Consider the following 23921-nt stretch of genomic DNA (forward strand, 5'->3'; position numbering starts at 1 on the left):
TTAGCTGAAACCATATTCCTGCTGATTTCATTTAAATATGATAAACAGCACAGTTAGAAGAAAAGAGTAATGGACCATAACATTGAAATGACACCGAAAAATGTATGGAAACATAAAATATGTCAAAAAAAAGAAGAAAAAAGAATGGATTATTAGATATGATATAGAATTGATTTTGTATGTTAAAAAAAGTCACATCATGTCATACTTAAGTACGTATTTTAGCATAGACAGAAAAAAAGAGCATTTAAATGAATACATTTGTGATTTGTATTAGGAAGAAGAAAGCTGGGAAAAGTTGAGTTTTGAAGAGCAAACCCAAAGAACGGGTCCCACCCCCCGCATTGCTCGTCACCAATTACGCCTCCGGTAATTAACGATATCCCTAAAAATAAAACAACATTAGCCTCCCGCCCCGCGCCCCTCGCCAGGCAACAGCTGGGCGGCAAGGACTCGGTGACTCCGCCGTTATCTTGGCACGGCCGGACCGCGCGCCCGGGGTCCGCCAGATCGATGCGCCGCGCTCCTTTTGGCAGCGCCGTCACGTCTAATGGCCACAGATGAAGACCCTCCCCCAACCTCCCCCCAAAAACTCCCTCCTCAGGCTGTTGGGTCCACGCTGCGAGCTGAAGGACTCCTCGTTTACAGAGCAGCCCCCCCCCCCCCCCACACACCTCCCGCCTGTCCTTCAGGAGGACGACTCGGGGTCCGCGGGAGCAGATGGGTTATGGAGATCAAGCTGCGCGTGAGCCCGGTAATTAAATCTTACGCTCTGACCGCGCCTCCGGGCGCTGGACCTTCTGTCCAGGTTGTGCTCCGGAGCCCTTCCTCTGATGCGCACCGCCGTTTTAATTGGTGCTGCAGCTTCAGCGGTCAGCTGCAGGACATTTTCCAAGAGACACGGCTCTTGATCCTGGTTTGAACTGCGTTCGTGTCCTATCTACCGTATTGTGCTGCAGACAGAAATCCACTGATCGTTTTCGATCCATGCAAACTGAGCGGTACCTTTTACATGTGCTGTTTGTCCCAGGTGACCGTGTGGCTTCTCCCTCCATCTCTGCAGGAAACCCTCTGCTGCTCAACTCCTCCATGCAGCCCGACCTGACGGTGGGCCGGGCCTACAGCACGCCCCTCTGCTTCCGGGACGGCCCCGACAAAGACCTCTTCGACCCGCTACCGGACATCAAGATGAAAGTTCAGAGCTCCTTTATGGTCTCGCTGGGCGTGTCCGAGCGTGCCGAGTTCCACGCCAAAGGCCCCGCCGAGACCTTCCCGCGGGACCTGAGCCGGGACTACGGCGGCACGGCGGACAGACGCAAGAAGGGCCTGCTCACCCTCAACGGGCCCTTCAGCACCTGCAGGGAGCAGCTGGGGACCAGCGGCGTGTTCGGACACCCGGGGGGACGCATGGTGGTGCCAAACGCCGGTGAGCTTCACGGGAAGGTGGGGGGGGGTGGGTGGGGGTAGTGAACGCTGCCGCCGTCTTTTGTCCCGTCGATGGAGGAGAGAGAGAAGCCGGCGTTCTGAGCTGCGGTAACGAGACGCTGCAGCAGCTGCTCGTTACGGGAACCCGTCCCAGGCCGCCGCGGGGGAAAGCGCCTAACGGCTCCCCGCCATCTCGTTCACCGCGTCCCTCGCGCTCGCTGTTAATTGGTCCGCTTCGTGTGCATCAGCGGCGCAGTGCGCACAAACGCACACATGATAAGTGGTACAGTCAAGGTGGAACAGCGGATCCAAATCAGTGGCTTCCACACGGAGAGCACGAAACACACGTGAGGGTTAAAAGGCCATAATCAGAGAATGAAACAAATGATTCCTTTCAGTAGAAGAAGAAGATTCTCAAACAAAACGAGAAACCGTATGAGCGTGACTTCAGCTCGTCAAAAGTTCATACAAGAATGATTTTTCTCGCGATTAATACATACTGTGTATTGCAAGTTGTTGCTAAGATCCTCCAGTGCCGTTGCCAGGGCAGGTCGCCCTCGCCGGCAAATGGGGGCCAGGCCGTCATCGAGTCCCGCCAACACTAATGGACTAGAGGTCAACGGTCCGGCGAGTGCGGCCGCCCTCTCCCGTGGTCCTTGTGCGCGCCGAGGCGAGGTGGGATCGCCGTCCTGCGGTCGTCTTTCAGGGTTTGAGGGTCTGAGTGGATGCGTCAGCGCTGTCAAGTGCAGCACTCACGCGGCCCGATACGGAGGAACCGCCATCCATTAGAACGAGTAGCCGTCTGCAGCACCTCACCGCAGATCGCTGGAGTCACCTGGCTGAGATGGGAGCTAAATAAGAGCATCGCTCACGTCTGTGCAGCTTGATCGGCAGATCCAAGCAGCGGAGCCACCGAAAAGCATTTTTCTTCCAAGCATGGAGAAATCGGACTGCAATGTGGGTCTTCCCCAGAGCGACGGCAGTTGACATATTTCACTGTTAATAGTAATTAATAGTAATTGAAAATATCTTACAAGCACACAAGCCATTTCAGAAGTGCTGGAGTTGGAAAATGAACTCCTTACGGTCTTGTTAGTTTGAGTTAGTGCTCGTGTTTCTGAAGGCGATCCTTCCCAACATGAAGACTAGAACTCAAGTAGTGAAGTTTTGCACTTTGCTGTCAGTAATAATTGTTCATATATTTGACTTCAGCCGAGCGAGTCCCAGATGCTACGTATCATTTAAATACTACATAAAACCAGTGTCAACGCACGTAGGCAGTAGGTGGAGACGTTTGGTCAGCGTCTGTCTTTGGTCAACAACCGGAATCAGACGCTGGGCAGTGGGGCTTTTACATCTCTGCCTCTCCAGTCACACCGCTGGATGAACGGGGTCAGGCATCAGTGGCAGGGTCCTTGCATAATCAAACGTGTAGCGAGTGTCGTGTTTTGGGGGATCAGAAGGAATGGAGAGATTTCTTCCAGACGGTGGCTCATTCAGACAAAGACAATGTCATTCAAATCAAGTAATGGATCCTGAGCCTCTTATTTCCTTTCCAGGCTGGTGAGGTGAGGAGACCCTTGACTGGTTGTACTTGGCTTAGTTCTTTGTTAGTTTCAGATGTCTCAAATAGATTTAAGTCCTTAAGTAACATAATTTCTGTGAATAAATTCTATAACTAAAATGTCCCGTGAAGCCTAGATGGAATCTCTGTTAGCTTTTGGGATTATTGTGGAAAATTATATGAATATATGAAGTCAGACTGTGGGAAGAAACGAGAAATTCAGCAGATCATTGGTGCTCTAAACCTGTGCTAAGAACAACTGAGAGCAAACATCATGCATATGTACACATATATATGTTCCGACAGAAAATAGTGGTGTCATCATTCTATATGCAACGAACACTGAATGGAAAAAGAAAAAAGGAAAACAGAGAGGGGGAAAAATTGTCCTCCTACACGTAACAATAATAATAATAATATATCATATATACATATTATTTATTTATTATTATTATTACACTGTATTGCCTGTGAGGGTAACAAAAACACAATTGTCAAAGTGTCAACTACTGCTTTTTTTCATGTTGGAATAAATTCAGAATATTTAACTGCAATATAATATAATGTGAGTATAATGTGTTTTTGATACCTTAATTGTTTTGCATTAAATCAACCTGGGATGTAATACTTAACTAAAAGGGAACGGTAAACACAGTGAGGTAGGATTTATTCAAGCCTTTATCTAACTTAGCTTTACTTCAAACTAATAAATACATCCTCCTCCATTGTGTGACATATTTATGATGTTTACCGCTCAAAAGAAAGCGTTTCATTTTTAGAATCCCACTGCCTATAATTCACCACAAGTTTGTCTCACTTTTATTATAAGTCACCGGCTGCCGCTCATAAATCCTGCGGTGACGCCCACGCGTGGGACGCGCTGCGAGCCCTTGTTGTCACCTCCGCTGTCAGGCGGTGGGAGTTGTCGCCGTTGACGCGTTTGTGTGTGTTTTTCCAGGGGTCAGCCTGCTGGTGCCTCAAGGAGCCGTGGCTGAAAATACGTCCTGGGAGATGCACATGGTGATCAATCAGGGGGAGTCAAGGTGAGGCCGGAGTTTACCCAAATATCATTCCCAGCATCTATCCGTCTGTCAGTCTCCCGCTATCTTATCATCCATCTCACCCGACGCTCCATCCTCTGTCCTCTCCGTCCGCTGTCACTCTAATTATGTACCTTCCTTCGGTTGTTTATTCGCGCAGCGCTCAACAGCACCTCCGCCTTTCAGCACTTAGTCGTCCAACTGATGCAGATAATAAAGTTTCAAGTTTAATGCTGTCACAGGCTACCAAATTATCCCAGTGAGTAAACGTCCGCAGGTGTCACTGTCGAAAAGCGAATCCTGCGACGATTGTGAGAAAGTTCATTGTGTCTCTCAGCTCTGACTCTGACTCACTGCTTCCTGCTGGAGACTCACGCTGCATGTTTTCTGAAAGGCTGCGTCGTTTCATGAGTCCGCCGGACTTTGCAGATTCTAGCAAGCGCCACTCAAAAGGAAATGGAGCCTTTGTTGAGGACTACTTATCGGCGGCGGATGGATCCACATTTGATGCTGTGGCGAGGTGCTATGCGAGCTGCCGAATGGTCAATGTGCCGAACGCAGATGATCCTGTGAATAAACGCGAGGCGCGTGAACACAAAGATACAAATAGCACATGACATCGCATTGTTGGTCGCATGTTTCAATACTGAGAATATTCCCGCAAATAGTGATTCACTAAACATCCTGTGAACAATTGGATTCCTCCAGCAAGACATTCATTACAAAAGCATAGTTTTTTATTCATTTATTTGAATTAATCCACTCACTCACACTTCAAAATATAGTCTTTTTTCCTTTATAAGTTATGTATATTAGATGAAGTAGGAAAAGAAAAGTTATCTAATTAAGAAGACTTAAATACTGTTATTTAAAATATTATTAATATTGGTGTTATAAATAGTATTACCAGTATTAAAAGTGATGGTGGTTGTAAATGTTTTATTTTGGTAAATAGGGTCTTTTTTGAGGCAGCCATGTATTGTTGGGCAGTAATGTGGTGGGTGGAGGTGTGACCCCCCCCTCTTTGTGTGATGTCAGGCTACGGGACCACTTCCTGTCCTGACTGGTCCTCTAGGTGTCACGCTTCAGGTGTTGCTTCTCCAGAAGATGCTCGTCTGGGCCTCGATGTCGCATCTGCTGCGGAGCAACACGAGCTCACGCCGTGTTGGGGTTGGGGAGTGGAGGGGGGAGGGAGGGGGAGGGAGGTTGTAATCGAGTCCTTCATTTAACCAACCGACTCGTGGGAGCTAAAAGTCACACCACCAACCTCTGGCCTTCTTTGTCCCGACTTTCGCGGCGAGTCAATATGTAGTTACGCACTCCACTCGGAGTCAGCAGCAAGGCGCCCTGGGAGAGAGAGTGGTACTAAACGCCGCTTCATCTCCGCGGCACGTTCGCACTATGTATTCCGATCACAGCCAGGTAATGACCCTCGGATGGACTGAGCCTCCCTCCCCCCCGCGGAGTGAGTCACTAGGGCTTTTGTCTGAAGTGTCACTGGTTTATTCCCACTGCTCCCCCGCCGACCTCATACGCCGACGTCATGCTGAAATAATCAGATGCAAACGGTGTCACTTTCAAAGGCATTTTTTCCACTGACCTCAAAGACTGCTAAACCTCTGCGAGGCTGCAGACCTCCACGAGAAGGATCGCGAGCTCCCTTCGTCTCCCGCCACACCGTCTCACCTGCCAGCGCAAAGCGCCGGGCTTCTGTGCCGCTGGTTTGTCCACCTTGGAAAAACAACCCTGACAGCGTGTGGTTTCTGACCACAGACGAGCTCTTCACGTGCTTTTCTTTTTGCCGTCGCTCGCTGTGAGCAGGCTGTTGTTTGCTTTAGACACCTATATATCCCACCCCCTTTCCCCCCCAGGGGCTGTTGTGGCTGTCATCTCGCCGGCTGTCAATCACTGTCTGCATCCTGGGAGGCCAGAGGACATGCGGAGAAAGCGTCCATCCCCGTGCAGCCTAATCTCCCACACCCTGATAGAGTTCTGTTAAAGCTGCTTTTTTCTTTTCTTTTTAAAGATGTGTTTCTTGGAGCTGTCCGGACGGCTCATCTAAATCTTTTGACGGCGCGGTTTTGCTTGGGTCAGACAATTTCCCTTTTGCCTCCGAGGTTTTACAGGGCGCTTTGTGCAGCAAGATAAATCCCTCAATCTACCGAAGCAGAAGCAGCTTTGTCCTGGAAGGAAAAGAGCTTTTAACCATGAAGCTAGTTTCCATATGCGTGCTTTTGTGTAGGAGGTGGAGGTTTGGGACAAATAGTGCTGCTCGTTGTTTGTTATGGTCAAGACGTTACGTTTTGTTCTATGAATCGATTTATTGCTGATGCTCAGGGAAAGATTATTAGGAGTTCCTTCATAGACAGTAGCAGTAGGTGGCCAGTTATTCTGTAGGAAAAGCAAAGGACCACTGCAGAAAATGAGGGTGCAGTTGCGCCATGAGACCGCCAGTCAAACCTAAAGCAAGAAAAGGTGGAGAGATGAGAAAAGTGTTACGATGTCCCACTTTTTTCCATCTCCTCAACGTAGCAGGGACTCTAGTGGACATTGACGTCGCATACTTCACCCACGTCCTCATTTGTAGTGGTGCTAGAGGAAAAAAAATACATCATCGTCATCAGTGGACCACGAAAATAAGCAGCAAATTTCATATAAATCTGGAGAGTTGTAGAGGTATCTTGTGTAAACAGAAGCGCAGACTGCCAACCATAGATTGGCATCCCTGAGGCCCCACCGATGAATCAACCGAGTCTTCAGAGTAAGACCTGCATTGATGACATCTTTAAATGATTTTATCGCTTTATTTTCAGTGCAATACAAACTTGAAAAAATAAAGTTTGTTTTAAAGGGATGGGGATTAAAGTGGGCATTGATTTTCCGTACGGCCATCATCTTTTCCATTTGCGGTTGAAATAGACCCTTTGACTCTAACGTCCATCCAAGCACGCACGCACACGCCCACACACACACACACACACACACACACACACCTCACGTCACTTCACTGACTTCATCATCAAAACAAGAAGATCGGACTTTGGAGTGTGGAACAATCGACCGCTCGGCCTTCAGGTTCATCTGATGGACAAATATGCGCCTGACGAGTTGTGCTGACGAGGTGAGGATGGATGAGCCTCTGAAACAGCAGTTTGAGGCCTGGACGGTATCTGATACGGGCGCTACACAAATTAAATAGAATTTTATGAATCGACCATCCCTCTGTGTAGCTCGGGTCCTCGGCCTGCTCTTACTACGGACAAACTGGAGGCTACGTTGACTCACTGTCGCCCCTCTAGGTAGCTTTCACCACTTCCTGTTCTTTCCATCATGCATTCAATTAAAACACTGGCCAGATCGTACAGAATGTAGGGACCACGGCAGAGATTGCATACTTTTTTCTATTGTCCAAAACATGCTGCTGTTTCTATGTCCGCCGCACCGGTGCTTCAAACATTTATTCAACCTGTTGGGTGATTTTGTAAGTTATTTTTGGTTAAAGTAACCCTCTCAATGATAATTGGCCAAATGGCATAATGATTAGTTTGAAGGGTTGAACCTTGGCGCTGACATTCATTCAAGTGGAGTTACAGAGGGCCACGTTCTGGGATTACGGATGAAGTGCTATGAAAAACGGGTCCAGCGGGCGTACAGATCGGGGATTAGCTCAAGCTGTTGTTAATGTTTTACAGCGCCGTTCTTACACTCTTGTATCTGCCGGAGTTGTTGTGATGCACGCCTCGCGGTTCAAAGGAGACAGTAGCAGCGCACGGCTCAAGATCACCGCATCACCTCCACAACGGACAAAAGCACAGTGGCACATGCGGATGGTGGACTGCAACAAGCCGAAGGAGCTACTAATGTGCTACTAACGTTTGCTAAGCCTGCCGCCTCCTCTCCACCGGCCCACTCTGCTGCTCCGCACGGCTCCCCGGGCCCCCGAGGAGTCACTCATTGCTCACTCTAACAATGCAGCTCATCCAGGGGCTGGAGGAGCACGGCCCCTCGCCGCGATGGCGAGTGGAAGGGAGAGAGTCCGCCGGCCTCAGACGCTTCGCCAACCCGACCATCGCGGGCCGGTTAAGGAGGAGGTAATCTGCATTAAATGTGCGATCAGGCTCGGCGCTGTTGGCTGACGGATCGAAAGCTCCCTGGCGACCCTGAAAAAACGACTTTGAGCAGAGGGGCGTGTGTGTGTGTGTGTGTGTGTGTGTGTGCACAGAGATGGTGGGTTAATTGCGGCGGTAAATTGGAAGTCTGGGGTCGTTCGCTCTTCGCACATTCGCACATACGGCTGAAAATGAATACGTGATCATTCACGTCATCGTGAGCAAGGACAACAAAAAAACGAGCACAGGTTCTCCTCGCGTCAGACAGATTGTGTTCCATGTAAAACTAGTATTCCATATCTGTCACATCATGCCGCAACAGTGGGTGCGTTGGTAGCTTGGCTGTGTGCGGCTCTGTAGGGGCTAAATCCATAACCACCACGGCACTGAGCTCACACAAAAGTAATCTATGAGAACCAGAGAATGAAATGAGTCTAGAGAATACGAGAGGAGTAGATGTGGAAATGCTTCTATTCACCAGCTACAACGTGCACAGCTGTATTTAGTGCATTTTTTCATCCCTCTAATGTTTTCCCCCAAACTTTAATACACGTAGTCGTCAGTGCGTGAACGCTCTACAATGGAAAATCATTTTAAAATCCAAATTAAGTAATGTCTTTTTGGACGAATGAAGTGAAATTGTACATTTTGTACGATACACCTGACAATCTCTCACAGGGATTGAAAATCACTGACTTGATCTGGTTGTTTGCAAGCTTTCTGAGCCTCCTTTTTCTTCCCTCTGTGATGCTTCTTTCCTTTAGTCTTACCGAAGTTGTGTTGCAAAACACAAAAGCAATGCAGCAGTTGTTGAGTCCAACACTAAGTACCATCAGTCTTCCTGTTACGTTAAAGGAATTCTTCAGCGGGATGTGCGTCGAAGCTGCAGCTTACGTGACAACTTTAAATCCCGCTCCCCATTCAATGGAGGAAGTCGTGGCAAATCAACACTCAGATCTCTGCTCTGATGTGAGCTTAGAGAGCTTTGTCGAGGCATTGATCTGCTCCGTCACGATCCCGCCTGCCCTTTGTTCTCAAAAAACAACCAAGCACCGTCTCCGCCGGCAAGACCTGTTTGCTGTAAGGCGCTTTTTAAAGGAGCTCGCCAGCTGATCGCAGTGACTTTTTCACCTCTGCCTTTATCAAGTCTGTCAGCCTGCCTCTGTAACATTATGGTACATTCCAGGAGCAAGAGTCCACAGTTAATTATGTAACAGCAGCTGCTGCTGAAAGAGAGATATTACTGGGATGAGGTTGAGTTATATGAGGTGTATCTGCAATAGACAGTGTTCAGCATGCAGCTGGAGCAAAGCAATGTTAAAGATAAAGGGTTTTTCAGTCCCGGAGTGTACAAATGTCATGCAATTTCGAACATAATTATTTTAAAATCCGTCATTTCTTCTCTTTGTGTGTTTAGTGTCCAAACACTGGAAGGCTGTGAAATCCTCCTGGGCCCAGAGGTGACGTACGGACCTCCAGTCCTGGACCTCTTCACCCCCGTGGCCATGTCCATCGCTCACTGCGCCGAGGTGGACGCCGAGAACTGGAACATCCAGCTCAAGAGGAAAACCCAGGACAGCAAGTGGGAGGTGAGAGTCCAGTACTGCCCATGGGCATGTGCGCTCGGCTCGGACGCGGCGCTACGCTCCCCTCCATGTATCGTTTTTGGTCGGAGCTAAATGTCAACGGGAACGAAGGTGAACGAGCTGAGCAGCGAGGATTCAGATTGCAGTTCACAGCCTGCTGCACCTCGAGACTCGATTAGAAGTAATGTTGAAGTGGAGATTCTGTAGAAAGAGTCAACACTATTACAGCCTAAAGGTAAAAGAATGATTCATGCTGTTAACCCCCACACCCCTCAAGGGACGGATCCCAGACGGACCAAAGATACGCACGGGCGGGGTCACCGGAACACACAGAGGGGTGGGAGGGAGGGAGCCAGGGGACGAAGTCGTTCTCCGGAGGTCGGCCAGCTGGACTGGGAACTTCCCGGGGTCAGTCTGGACGACAGCCAAACAAACAGGGCGTCGGGGAGCCGGGACAGGGGACAGGGGTCAGGGTCAGGTGTTGGGGAACTGGGACAGGGGTCAGGCGTCTGGAAGTCGGGACAGGGGACAGGGGTCAGGGTCAGGTGTTGGGGAACTGGGACAGGGGTCAGGCGTCTGGGAGCCGGGACAGGGGACAGGGGTCAGGGTCAGGTGTTGGGGAGCAGGGACAGGGGTCAGAGTCAGTCATCGGGGGGCCAGGACAGGGTTCAGGGGTCAGGGTCAGGTGTCGGGGAGCAGGGACGGGGGTCAGGGGTCAGAGTCAGTCATCGGGGGGCCAGGACAGGGGACAGGGGTCAGGGTCAGGTGTTGGGGAGCAGGGACAGGGGTCAGAGTCAGTCATCGGGGGGCCAGGACAGGGTTCAGGGGTCAGGGTGAGGTGTCGGGGAGCTTTAATTTATTTGCTGCTTTTTTTCATTTTGCAGATTTGTGCAAAGCAGGTGTGTGAATATTTATCTGATAGAATATCAACCTTACAGCCTTCATCAATGCATCTAAACAAAAGCAGGAATAAGAACATATAATATTTCATGTCAGTATGTCAGCTAGATTTCATTTAACACTAAAACTGGATGTCAAAGGTTGTAGTTACAATTGTGTTTTAAAAGGAATTTTTGATCTCGGGTCAAAAATGGCTGAACGCTTGGGATTCGGTAAGATATTATAGAACACATGTCCAGGTCGCCTGTCTTTTATTGGAAGGCAAAATCCCGTCTCTTCCAGTGGACCGTCATGGGACCTTATTTTGGACAAAAAATGTAGGGGAGTCGATGGTCCTGGGACAAAGGATATCGTACGCAGTACAGATTGTAAAGGAACATTTGGGATTTGGGTCTTTACAGAGAAAATTGAAATTGAAAAACAATTGGAAAGTGGAGGAGCTTTGCCTTTCTGTTAAAGGGGGCTGGAGTCCTGTGAAGGATCCAAACACCACATTTCGTCGTTTAACTTATCGAAATAAGAGTTGTGAATAACAAAACAATGGGTACACAATGACATTTATCCACCGTTTTTAAGGCTGCGCCTTTGATCACAATTTGTATCTGAGCCTATATCCAAACAAGCAGGTCGCATTGAAGTGTCAGATGCAGACTGAATGAAGGAACACGAGTTCCAATCTGTCGCTTCCAATCACAAAAATGTGTGGTTTCCTTTAGTTTCCTTTTTTTCTTTTACTCTTTCACACACTAACCCTTGTCACTCAGTGCCGGACGGTGAGCTTTGTTCAAGTCGTGTTCCTTGACCTTACGTGCCATGTTGACTCCGTTATCTCTGCTTGCTGACCTTTTATATAAATGTGCTTAACGCGGTAAAAGGTTGTGTTAGCCGCCCGGTGATGTGTGTGTGTCCGTCGGGTTGAGTGTGTGAGCATTTAAAGGAATGTCGGCGTTGCTCATCCGGCCTCGTGCTCTCTGCGGGCTCACAAGGTGACATAAGACCCCCGTGGAGGCAGCGAAATAAAGAAACAATTACAGCGCGTAATGTGCAAGAAGAGGCACGGCTGCTGTCAGTCAGCGGGGGAAGTACAAGGGGCAGTTAGACAAGGGCAGTATCGATTGGTGGATCAGACAGACACGGCACGCTGCATTTAACATGAGGCCAGCAGGGTCGTGGAGGTCGTTTCTTTTAGTGTTGTTGGAATCTCAGCTGATCACAGTTTAAAACTCCTCAGTCAATATTTACTGTTAACTGATCAAACTAATTCAACATCCAGTTCAATAGGAATCTTCTGTGATGTAACAATGTGGACCACAACCAGCATTTCCTTCTTTTTAGGGGAACCAAACTATTTGAAATGTAAATACAACTATTTGTGTCTTTATTATACTTTTATAATTATACTTTTAAAAAGTTGTTGTTGAAGGAAAGGAAAACAACTGATTAGTAACTTTCCAACAGCAGCGTATTAACACTTCAGAGTTAAAGAAAGTTTATCTTGCCACCTTTTACAAAGTAGGCGAATAAACAACTAAAGCCGTCAGTGCCACCATGCACAACAATACGGCATCTGAAAAAAAGCTCAATACCTCCCACTTAAAGTCACTGCTTGACTGTAAACAAATCCGATTAAGTTTCATTTTAAAAATATTGTCTAACTGACCTGTGCATACAAACCACTTAAAAAGCCACTCAGCCGAACTGTTTAAAGAACCAGCCAGCTAATAATCCCGTTCTTTGTAGGCGAAAGCCTCCTGCATTCAGATGCTTAGTCATCGTTGGTATCCAGATGTTGGGATGTTGCTGCAGGTTTTGTGTCACAGCTTCCTTCAAACCGTCGTCGGCGTTTAAATTCTGCCGACATCATCCTGGAGAGCTCGTGTGATCGACATCTTGTTCCCACTTTGTCAGTTTTTAGTTCTTTTTGAGTTCAAGCTCATGTTTTGCTCACCTAAAGTCCAGGTTCGCCATTGTGTAACACAATACGTTTTGCTTTTCTCTGCAAGAAGGCAGTTTCTCGAGATGAGCAAGTGCCGTGAATGAGAAACGGGAGGGATGTGAGTTAATACAAGATTCATGTCGCCTCGAGATATTTCACTCTAATATTAAAAGAGGGCAGAGCTCCTCAGAGCCTCTTGCTTAGAAATAATAACTTACCATTGAAGTCTTACCCGGAGAGAGAGAGAGAGAGATTTTTGACGGTGCATAATACCTGCGGATGCACAACGCCATTAAAATGACCTCATTCCAGCTGCTGTTAGAATACACACGACCCACAGAACTCGCACACACGATATATATTGTCATTCAGTGCCACGTGGCTGCGAGTTATGCGCTCATGAGGATGCTGAAAGCCTCCGTATAAGCTGCATAAACATAAAGTGGAAACCTGACGCCGATGTGGCTGAACACATGTGGCGACATTTCGCACATCACGTCGCTGCAAAAGTTTCTAAAACACTGGTAATGAGGTGAGTCCATAGATAATAAGGAATTTAAACGAGCTCTGTTGCCTTTACACGCAGCCCTGCGTGACGTGATGGCACGTTGACATGTGAATATTAGTGAGGTAATAAATACCGCTCCTCAAGCGGTGTGTTGCATGGCGTTTGGTCTCACGGCTCCTCATTAAATGGCATAACCGCATGTAGTTCATGGATCCCATCTGCCCGCGAGGATACGGCTCGCTACAGACTTCATAGAGGGTTCGGGTAATGATTTGAAGGTGGATTTGTTGCAATTTTTCCTTCACTGGTGTTGGTTGTGTTTGTGCAGGAACAGCTCCACTCTTGGCTCCCACTGCAAAAGGGCGGCTTGTACAGCGATTACTCGCCACGTCCCTTCAACTCTTGAAGAGGTGACTTGATGTAAATGGAGGCTGCGTTTTTACAAACGTAAAAGAAACCTTCACACAGTCTTATTGTAGACTGAGTGCTTCCCAAACACTGGCCTCTTCGCTCAAACACTATTCACAGTTTAAATTAGTTTGAACACTCCGGCATAAACAGGTGCGCCTGGAGTCTGCAGTGTATTTCCACTGAAGTGAATGTTGGCTTTTCTGCTGGATCAGGCGCCACATCTGGAGGAAAAATCAAATCATCCACAACAGGATATTCATTAGAAGTACGTATTCAATGATGTAGTTTGGATGACACATACGAATGCGTCACAAACAGGAAGCACTTGAGATTGTCTGGATATTGGCGCACAAATTGTTTACACAGAACACAACGTGTGCTTGAACACATTTCTGTTGAGAGGACTCACAGACTGCAGGTTTATGTATTATTATTTATTTATTATACAATTATTTTGGTTTTGCATCATTAGAAGCTCAGCGGGAAGTAGGTTTACTTCAAATGAACTGATTCATTCATTGAAAAAATTAAAAAACAAACAAAAGATGAGACATTTAGTTTGTCATTACTCTGTAAAGTAGAGCCCTTGTTTTCTACTGGCCAACTTCTAAATGCTTATCTTTGGTTAAGGAAAGCAAAGGAAAAGAGGATGATAGGACACTAAATATTCCTTTATTCCAGTTGGAAATAATGTAGTGCTTCACAGCTGCTGTTGTCTCCTAAATAAAACAAAGTACTGTTCATAATGACCATTTTGTGTTCTCTGCTGAACCATCACTCGTGTAGGAAGACATTTTTTCATATTCTCATGAGACTGCATACAATCTGAGTGGGTTTACACCGCGTGATTTAAAGCACGGTCGTGTGCCACTGAACAAGCACGCTCGTATTTCTAGTCCCAGAGCAAAAGACAAAAGGACTCACGCCTGGTATTACAAGACAGGCTAGCTGGTTAGCACGCTAATCTCCGCAGCATTCTACAAGGCCTCCTTTGACACACCGTTAACACTGTGAAGTTCATTTCATTTCAGTGTCCTAGCTCACCGACAGCCGGTACACACTTTTATCGTATCTTTTTGGTTCTGCATGACTCCGTGGTGAGTTACAGGCCTCGGCCTACGTACATCTTGTGTTTAAGTACGAAAGAGCCACACGTGTTGATGAAGGGTGCCGCCGTGTGGAAATGTTTCCTTCTTTAAAAGAGTCTCGAGTGGGAGTTTGTGGGGCGAGTGTTTTTTTTTTTATTGAAATGTATAATTCAATGTGCTCCATTTCGGTCTCAGCAGCCACGTGAACAAGGGATGTTGAATGTGCTGCTCAGAGGGACGTCAGGGACATCACCTACTGTGTCTTCACGGGGAACCGCCTCTGTGCTTCACTGCAGGAAGTGATGTCGGTGGAGGAGGAGTGCACTTCCTGTTACTGCCTGATGGACTCGACGAGCTGCCACCTGCTCGTGGGCCAGCCGGGCTCGTACGCCCTGGTGGGCGAGCCGCTGACGCAGGCCGCCGTCAAGAGGCTGAAGCTGGCTGTGTTCGGCAGCATGGAGGCCGGCTCCATGAGCTACGGCCTGCGGGTGTACTGTGTGGACGACACGCCGCACGCCTTTCAGGTACGGGAAGGTGCCGCTTAGATGTTTTCTCCTTTGGTCAACAAGGGTTTTCCACGGTCTAATTTATTCATACAGACGATGTGGTCGGCGTTCAATCAAGTGTGTGATCCCACCGAGGTCTGAAACCCCCCCAGCGAGTCAGCGCCTGACTTCCTTATTTATGCTGCTTCCTGCAGAAGCACACAGTGCCAAGTTAATGCACGTAGCAAAGTAGCAACTAAAGACACGGGTATTTCTCTCAGGAGATGGAAGAGCATGAAAATGATCAGTGAAAGACATTCGACTCACGTCAGGTTGGCAAAAAAAGTGAGTCCAAACGGGTCCAAAGGAATGCTGATGCTGCTTTGTCTCTGCCGGACGTGTAAATAGGAAAACACGCTCGGTACATCGACTTTATGAGGTGGTAGACGAAATGCAGCTCACCCCTCAAATAAGCCCAGCATGAGAGACATCATGTCTTGTTGCGTTTAATTTTTTCAATTATTTATCGGTCTCTCAAAGAGAATGTTGAGTGGAACTTGGTTTGAGATACTCAAAGCAATACACATTTGGAAGGTTTAACATTTTCTCTCCAGGTTGGCCTGGATTACCCACAGTGCACGCTGTTACGCAGTGAAGAGGACATTATCTCTCAAGAGGCATTTTGCTTTTGAATGACATTCCTCCAAGCTGTGAGCTCCACAAATTAGAATCCATTCGTCTCCATTGTGTTTGGGCGGAGACAGACATCTCAGAGAGAGGGCGGGAAAGCGTTGCTCATTTCCCCCCCGAAAGTCGACACTTCAAACCATCAAATGGAGTAAAATGTCTCTAAAGCTGCACCGTATTGTAGGTCACGGCCTGGATTCAGACTTTTGTCTGAGGCAGCTCCGGTGGCGGGTTTCTCCTCCGCGGCCCGACCGATTCTCTTCGTGAGGTTTCAATCGACCGAGACAAAAGCTGCCGTACCGTCATCATCCCAACGTTAACCCCTTTTTCACGTCTCCCTCGGTGACCTGTAGGGTTATTTTCAGCTCTGAGCCTGGCGTCCTCCCCGGAGAGACGAGACTAACAGAAGAGCGGCTCGTCGTGACTGACTCTGCCCCCCCCCCCGTCACGCCGCAGCCGTCAGCGGCAGCTGGCTTTAAAACGCATTCTGGATTTGGTGTATGAATTTCCAGCCTGGCGAGCAGATGCCAGACTTTTGCGGGTCCCTTGGGCTCCTGTCTGTTAGCGCCGCTTCTCCGCTGTGTGTTTTCCGAGCTCGGGCGCGATCTCAGCCGGGCTTCTGGACCGACAGGAAACCCGAACACAAACATTTCTTCAGCTCCGACCAGTGAGGCGACGATGAGATTTACTCTGATATTGCACGATGCTGCGGTCTCATTTAAAAAGAGTTCCTCCCCAATGAGCTTTCTGGATAATTCAATCCAAATGTCATCATTTCTTCCCCTCATTTTGAAATCACCAGAAAAGCGTTCAATCAGAGTGAGGATGAGGTAACACCTTTTTAGATTTAGCGTGATTATTTGTTTTTTTCGTGGGAGGTCTTGTTGCTTAGGAATGGGGCCAAAATAATTCCCCGTTCCCAGCCAGTCCACTTCCAAGGTCACAGCAATCTGTACAGGAGACTTAAGGCATAAAAGCTTCTTACCTGAAAATACCCCCATATTAGTATTCTGCAGGCAGTAGTTATCTTCCACAGTAAAGGCTACCAGAAAGCACCTCGACCTTTAGCTCTTTAGCTCTTAGCCCGGGCAAAGGTTCATTCCTATAAGTCCATCGTCAACCTCCACAAAAATGATGAACACCGTGGTTGACACATTTTGTGTTTCAGTTAGATATCTTACTTTTGACAACAGCAGTTTCCAGAAACCGATGCCGCCACGTTCCCACACAACAAAACTGCGTTGTCAATTCGAGATAACAGCTTTAAATAATTAGACTAAGAAACTTTTTTAAGGCAATGTTTTACTGAACATATGTAGGGAGGCGTTTTGCTGAAATATTACCATATTTTTATGTGTTTTTCTTTATAATACACAATGTTGAGCAGGTGTTTGTTGTAAAACTGTTATCCAGGACAAAAAATCTTTCCCTAAAACGTAATTGAGAATGCGGTTAAATTGTGTTGGAACTTGCTTCTTTAGGAAATCCCCAAAGAAGCAACGTGATTACTTTGTAATAAGCTACCTGCTAAGCACTGGCGGAAACAAGAAATACAGCATTTAATGATGCTATTTTAAGTATTAATCAACACACAAACCCTGGAGCCGCCCTGATGATATAATAGGTTCACATGCATATTTTTGGCCCTTAGACGTAATTGTTCTCGGTGTCTTTCACGTCATTTCGCCGTGACAGATGGCTCTGAATGCGATGATACCCTTGTGGCTCAGTTAAATGTACAGACTAAATTGGGTTGTGGGTGGAAGTAAACACGATGTCATTACTGCGTTGGCATGATTTCACTTTTAAACTGCTTATTAACTGCTCTTCCTAATAAATATGTCCAGAATCACCCGTAACATATTCATCAAAATGCAATTAAAGTGATGGTAGTTATCTTTAAAAAAAAAGACGTGGAAATTGACAGAATAGACTGATAGCACCACGGATTGCTCATCACTTGGGACCCATATGCGCTCCGTCTCAAGGTCCCAATAACAAAAGATATTGCATTGATTACGTTACATGCACATTGTTATGCACATTGTTACATGTTATTGCAATTATCCAGGTGGGAAATTAGAGATGATGTATTTTCAACAAGAACACAGTAGGCAGAGCGAACTGCCAAAAGAAAAGAAGCAATGAAATGTTGAGTCTGTAAGCGTCTTGGCTTTCCTCAAAGCCGCAGAACAAGACGTTTAAAAGCGACAGAGATAAACCGCACTGGGCATTTAATAACGCAATTCATCGTCTCAATATGGGTGATGTCATCAGGTAAACATTACTGTTGTTGACCTTTTTCAAAAAAGATTTCTGCAAAGACTGTGGAGCTGCATTGGTGTGGTTCTAATCTTCTAATTTTCTGAAAAATTAGTTTAATAATAAGTTTTGGCATTTCACCAAACCTGTTTTAAAACCACATTTACTTTTGGAACCCTGGACTCAAACAGCTGGATTGCGCGCGTGTTGTGCGTCACTCAGCCGATCAGCGACAATCCTAATCCCTGCGAAATTTCAACCGTGGCGTCTCGACCACTTTTGGGTTCAAATGAGGGAAGGTAATGGAAGTTAACCACGCTGCAACGTGCCGCGCGGTTAAAAGCGGCGGAATCCAGCACCGTGCAAAGCGCTCCCTTCACACTTTCACGTCAGCGTCTTCCATCTGCGTTTGATGGTTTTCACACTTGAAGCAATAACAATATGCTGCACGCCACTTTTCTGCAGACACAAGCGTGATAGAAGTGCATTCACACACACACACACACACACACACACACGCAGGCATGCGCAACCCAGCTGTTGCACGTACGGACCCTTATTCAGAATCAATCAGCGTGGCCCGGGATTAGTCACAGCTCTTTTCCCTTTGTGATGGAGATGGCTAAGGAGAGACGGGCCAGACACCCAACCATCCCACCGGGACGCTGAACAATGATGACGGATGAATAACCTGCAAGCGACAATCAAAGTGCTCTTTCATCATCGCAAATTCAATTTGGGAGATGGACACTTGCGTATCCCCGCAATTCCTCCCTCCCGTCTCCCCCGCGCACGTCCTCCCTCCCCCCGCGGTGCACCCATTTCGTAAGCATTAAATATGAGCTTCAATCTGTCACGTCGGGGCCACGAATGTGATGCTAATGTGCGTGTGAGTTGTGCGATTCGTTTCAGCGGCGCTTCTTGGCGGCCTTCTCGCCGCGTTAATATTTGTGATCAATCAATTAGTGGATGTGACAGAGGAAAGGATTTTCAACAGCTGTTTTGCGCTGATATGCAAAGACAGTACATGTTCATCCTTTCTCTCATTTCATTTTTCTATCTCTCTTTTTTTCCCCCTTGTGACCCTTTTCCTTCCCTTCTGTCCTTCCCTTGCCCCGCTCCCTTTTCCCTCACCCCCCCTGCAGGGAGTGGTGGCGGCAGAGAAGAGCAGAGGGGGTCAGCTCCTCGAGGAGCCAAAGATGTTGCCTTTCCGAGCGAACACCTTCAGCCTCCAGGTGTCCATCCAAGATGTTCCCCAGTTCCTGTGGAGCATCAAACCCTTTACCACATGTCAGGTAACCATGGCAATGGTAAAACAAAATAAACTGCAGCAATATGTTAAATGCATTAAGATTCTGTCTCTGTTTAGTGGGTTTGGGTTTTAAAGCAGTAATATATATTCTTATACATTACGATGCCTCTGTTTGACTTATAGAGCATCTGCGGGAAGATTGTCTATTTCTATACTGGTGTGCTCAATGCTTTTCACTGGGTCTGATTCTCCTCGACAGCAGACCAAACGGTTTCCGGCATACAGAGGTTTGGCAGTAATTAGTGTGTAAAACAGTTTAAAGGAAGCCTTAGGAGAAAATAATAACTGATAAAACATTGTGTCATAGTGACACTGTGCAGAGAAACATAGTGTTTCTAAGACATTCTGTTTCTACATAAGAACCTGTGCAGCGAACACGAGCAGAGCAGCTTAGCACCTGATTGAGCAGCGCTGTGCTACACAGTATCTTTACACATGCTCCATTGGCTTTTTGATCGTTGTACCAGTGAATAAAGATCTAACTGGCTCCACAGAGCATCCTCATTCCCTCAATCGCTACGTGATGTGTTGGTTCCCTTTCACACTATGATCATCGGTGTTACATCTTTCTTATACCTTTATCTTTTTAACCGCTAAATCCCATCCTGCACATCCTGGATATATCGCACATGTCAAAGACTATTCTGTCTGCTTCTCCAGGAAATTGTCTTCTGGTTTTTTTTTTCGAAGAGATTTGGCAATATTAGATCAGGGAGTGCGGGTAGTGACAAGGTGGACTCCACGTTCGCCGTGATTGTGTTCGGCGAAGTAGAGGCAGCGTTTGTGGCTTAGCGAAGCTCTAAAGACTCTTTTCAACCAGTGCGTTTAAATGTCGATTTCATTCCTCAAAATAGAGACGTCAGTGAGTGAACATACTTCACGTTGGTCGCTGAAACAAAGCGAGAGCCGGCGCCTCGACTGACGTCGGTGGTATGCGGCTAAAGTCAGCTGTATTTGGGGAACAGCGCGTTCTTGCTGATGAGCGCGAGCGTGATCACCGATGTGCACCAGGCAGCGCGGCGTGTATAGAGGTGCGGAGCGAATCCACTGCATCACTTTTGAATCCTACAAAGTCACAAATAGATGAACGAGCTCATCGGCAGGCATCGGGTGAACAGCTGTGTTGAAACGGAAAAAACTAAATTGGCGCAACTTCCTTTGACTCGTTGATCCAATGTATTTATCAGCACGATAAATGTAGTTTTGGGCTGTAATGTTTGGCCCCATTGTTTGTACGTAGGCTACTACAAAGAAGACAAGTCTGGCTTCATGATAATGATCCTCTTCTGAACATTAATTTACCTGGTTTTGATTCACTTTATATTAATGTTTTTCAAGCTGCAACGCTGCTCTTTTATTGTGCATCCTGCCGCCACTTCAGAATCAGAAAGACGGGCGGACTTGAGAGTAATGGCTTTGTGTTGGTCTGGCTTCCGGGAGTATTAGGATGCAAACGGCATTAGATTAAAGTGATTAAATGCACCGGCGTGAGGATTCACAGACCGCCGCGGTGTTGTGCGTCATTGTTGCCATTCAAAGAGACGCTGAGCTGTTACGATATTGTTGCTTAAGGGGCTGAAAGCTTCGAAGACAATCCCGATAGCCGAGCGGCGCACGATCAAATCAGCTTTTAGTGCTAAAGAGCGTCCCGGTGTTCCACGTCAAACCCCCCCCCTCTCCTCCCTCCCTTCCTCTCCTCACTCCCTTCCTCTCCTCACTCCCTTCCTCTCCTCACTCCCTTCCTCTCCTCAGCTCCCGACTCGTGTGCGGCTGTGAGCAGCAAAGCCACAAGGCGTTGAGTCGTCCCCAGGCACACCGGCCGCCACTTTTAATGACTCAGCTTTCACTAACAATTGTTTATAGGTCCCTACTGACGTTCCCCCCATAGATGAGCCCGTTATCTGGGAATGAATTATGCTTCAGAGTCATTTTCCCTGTTTCTCATATTACCACATGCAACAACTATGAGTTACTGCACAAAATAATCGTATATTATCGCGAGGCTGTAACTTGCCTCTGCCCATGTCACCCGTCGCCCCGACCCTGAATAGGAATAAGTTAGAGACATCGGGCAAAGGCTGACAATTCTATGCAATATTTGTATATACATGTTGTTTGTTACAGCTAGCCACCAACTGCATGTCCGGCCACCGGTCATCCTCCTCCTGGAGAAGATGAAACAATAATATGAGTAGTTTCCTGCCACGTTGCATCAAGCCATTAGGCAAAGTATCACTGGTAATAAAGGGAGTGAAGGCCCTGGCCAGCTCGTTAGCATGCTCATATTCATTTCTCCGTCCGATGCCCCGTCCCTTTTCCTTCTGCCTCCTCAGGAGTTCTCCTTCCCTCAAGTGTGGTGCAGCAACCAGCAGCCCCTGCACTGTGCCTTCTCCCTGGAGAGATTCAGCCCTGCCACCGCCCAGCTCTCCTGCAAAATCAGCGTGCGCCAGGTCAAAGGCCACGAGCAGATTCTGCAGGTCTACACGGCCGTGGCCGAGGTAAGGCTGCGGAACTGCGGGAGGGAGGGGTGAGGTTTGTCGTCTTGCTTTCCCGCTCAACCTTTATGTGACCTTCCTGGCGTGTGTCAGCTCTCCTGAGCCTGCGTTGTGTATTAATAGAGCAGCCAGGACACTACGGATTCCTGCTAAACACAGACCACCGAGGTCCAGCTGTCCACCGTGTTTACTGCACATATTCTTTTGACTTTCACTCGTCCAGGGAGCTCCAGCACACATCGGGACACAGCGCCCCCCCCCCCCCCCCCCCCCGCTGAGCGGGTGGGAGGTCGAGATCCTCACTCAAGAGCGCCGTGACAGCAGTTGTTAAGCCAGAAGGGAGTGTTGGTCATTGACTTTACCTGAATGCTTTTTTCATAAGGAGTCGCAAACGTGCTTGTCACAGCTCAAGGCCAACAAAACTTATGACTGCCGCAGTCAGTCGCTGGTAAAATACTATTTTTAATCGCCTTTTTACGTTTTTTTTATTCCGACCCTCATGATTAGTTTGGGTTTCGACGGATAGGAGGAAGAAATAAAAGTGTTTATCGGCGCTGTGAGACGAATACAAATCAAATCACACACACACGCACACAGAAGAGCCACCTGACCGCCTGTATGTTCGTCCACACTGTGTTTTACAGTTTGAACATTTCAGTCGGATTTACATGAAACTGTCTGACGGATAAATGGCGGTTACCATTACGTAAACAACGGGCTTTGGTTCACGGTCCTTTAAGCATTGAGAGACGTTACAGGGGACCTGATGCTTTCTCAAGACACCTTTCCACATTTTCACTGCAGCCAAGCGGAAAGTGTGTCTGCGTTGGGTGGATCATGTACAGAGCGCACAAAGAAGGTGGTTTATTTGTTGGGGAAGAGAATAAAAGATATCCACCGCTGACTTCATTGGTTCCCTGTTGTGGTTTCATCTCCAGCCAGCTGTGTAACTGTGGCCGGTGAAATGAGAATTAAAAGGAACACCGGGAGGCGACGTGTGCGCTCCGGCGAGCTCGTGTGTGTGCTGCTGGTTCACTTTGATGCGTATCTTCTCCGTTGTGAGGCAACAAACGGAGTCAATGATGGACTCTTAATTGGCAGATGGAACAGTCGCTACCAGCATAAACAGATCAATTCAGATTGTTTTGTTGTGAGTTTTGGTGACATGTGCACTTACTTTTGCAATTAGATTGGTAGAAATAAAATAGTTCCTTATCTTGAATATCCGGGTCATTCATTCTGGAAAGACGCATCGCTGTTGAGTTTTGCAAATATTATTCTCGTTCCGTTATCATCACCTAAAGAACCAGTTTGATTGATTAATTGCACTCCGGGGAGAGAATAAATACATGCCATTGATTTCGGTGTTGAATTGTCCCTTTTAAAGGTTGTAGATTTCTCCTTTGTAGAAATGGAACAAAGGGTGCTGTCACCTTGGATTCTTGATTGATTGCTGTGTAGTAAAGTTCAATATTTACAATATGGTCAAATACTGTGAGGAAGTGATGGTGAGGATAGAGGAAGGAGCAGTTTTGTGATGAGGCACTTGAGCCTATACATTTAACACTTGCGTGTCGTAGCCAATCAGCGAAAAATAATAGACACTTACAGAATCTGGATGGCCAATGAATGAGCTAGTTTATTGGGGTCACAGCCCATTTAAGAGGTGGACGTGGCGCTATGATGTGCGCACCTCGACCTTGTTGGAATTCATTGCGACTGATCAGAATTCAAACTGACCGCAGCGTCTCGTGCCCCAAAGGAAATCCGTAACCCGTCTAATCCGAGCCTGTTTCTGCTCTCCTCTACTCCTCCAGGCTGAAAAAGAGTCCGTTCCATTTTTTATGCAGGCCGACTGCACCATCACGTCTCAGACGGGGCCCAAGGCCTTCAAAATCCCCTCATCCATCCGCCAGAGGATCTGTGCCACCTTCGACACTGCCAACGCCAAGGGCAAGGACTGGCAGCTCTTAGCCCAGAAGCTCCACTTAGACCGGTGAGTGTGTGGTGTGCGTCCTCTCTGACGGGGCGTTGGCATCTTTTATATCCGTAGTAGCCTCGGCGGCAACACACTCACACAAAGTAGGATTATTTATCGTGCGCGCCGCTGACC

At 47.4% G+C, this 23921-nt stretch overlaps 1 protein-coding gene across 4 annotated transcripts in view; it reads left to right on the top strand.

Annotated features, from left to right (window-relative positions):
- unc5db (unc-5 netrin receptor Db) overlaps positions 1–23921 on the top strand; it is a 133274-nt gene that overhangs the window by 105035 nt on the left and 4318 nt on the right. For all 4 annotated transcript variants that reach the window (XR_013452074.1, XR_013452075.1, XM_040195668.2 and 1 more), the window contains 7 exons: positions 1064–1426; positions 3948–4032; positions 9556–9727; positions 14864–15091; positions 19147–19296; positions 21647–21811; positions 23626–23804. Coding sequence is in view for 2 of the 4 variants with exons in the window: in XM_040195668.2 (XP_040051602.2) it covers positions 1064–1426; positions 3948–4032; positions 9556–9727; positions 14864–15091; positions 19147–19296; positions 21647–21811; positions 23626–23804 (1342 nt within the window). In the remaining 2 variants the exon portion in view is untranslated. The remainder of the gene's footprint in view (positions 1–1063; positions 1427–3947; positions 4033–9555; positions 9728–14863; positions 15092–19146; positions 19297–21646; positions 21812–23625; positions 23805–23921) is intronic.

The sequence above is a fragment of the Gasterosteus aculeatus genome, chromosome 13 (assembly GCF_964276395.1).
Source record: "Gasterosteus aculeatus chromosome 13, fGasAcu3.hap1.1, whole genome shotgun sequence".
In the NCBI taxonomy this organism is placed as follows: domain Eukaryota; kingdom Metazoa; phylum Chordata; class Actinopteri; order Perciformes; family Gasterosteidae; genus Gasterosteus; species Gasterosteus aculeatus.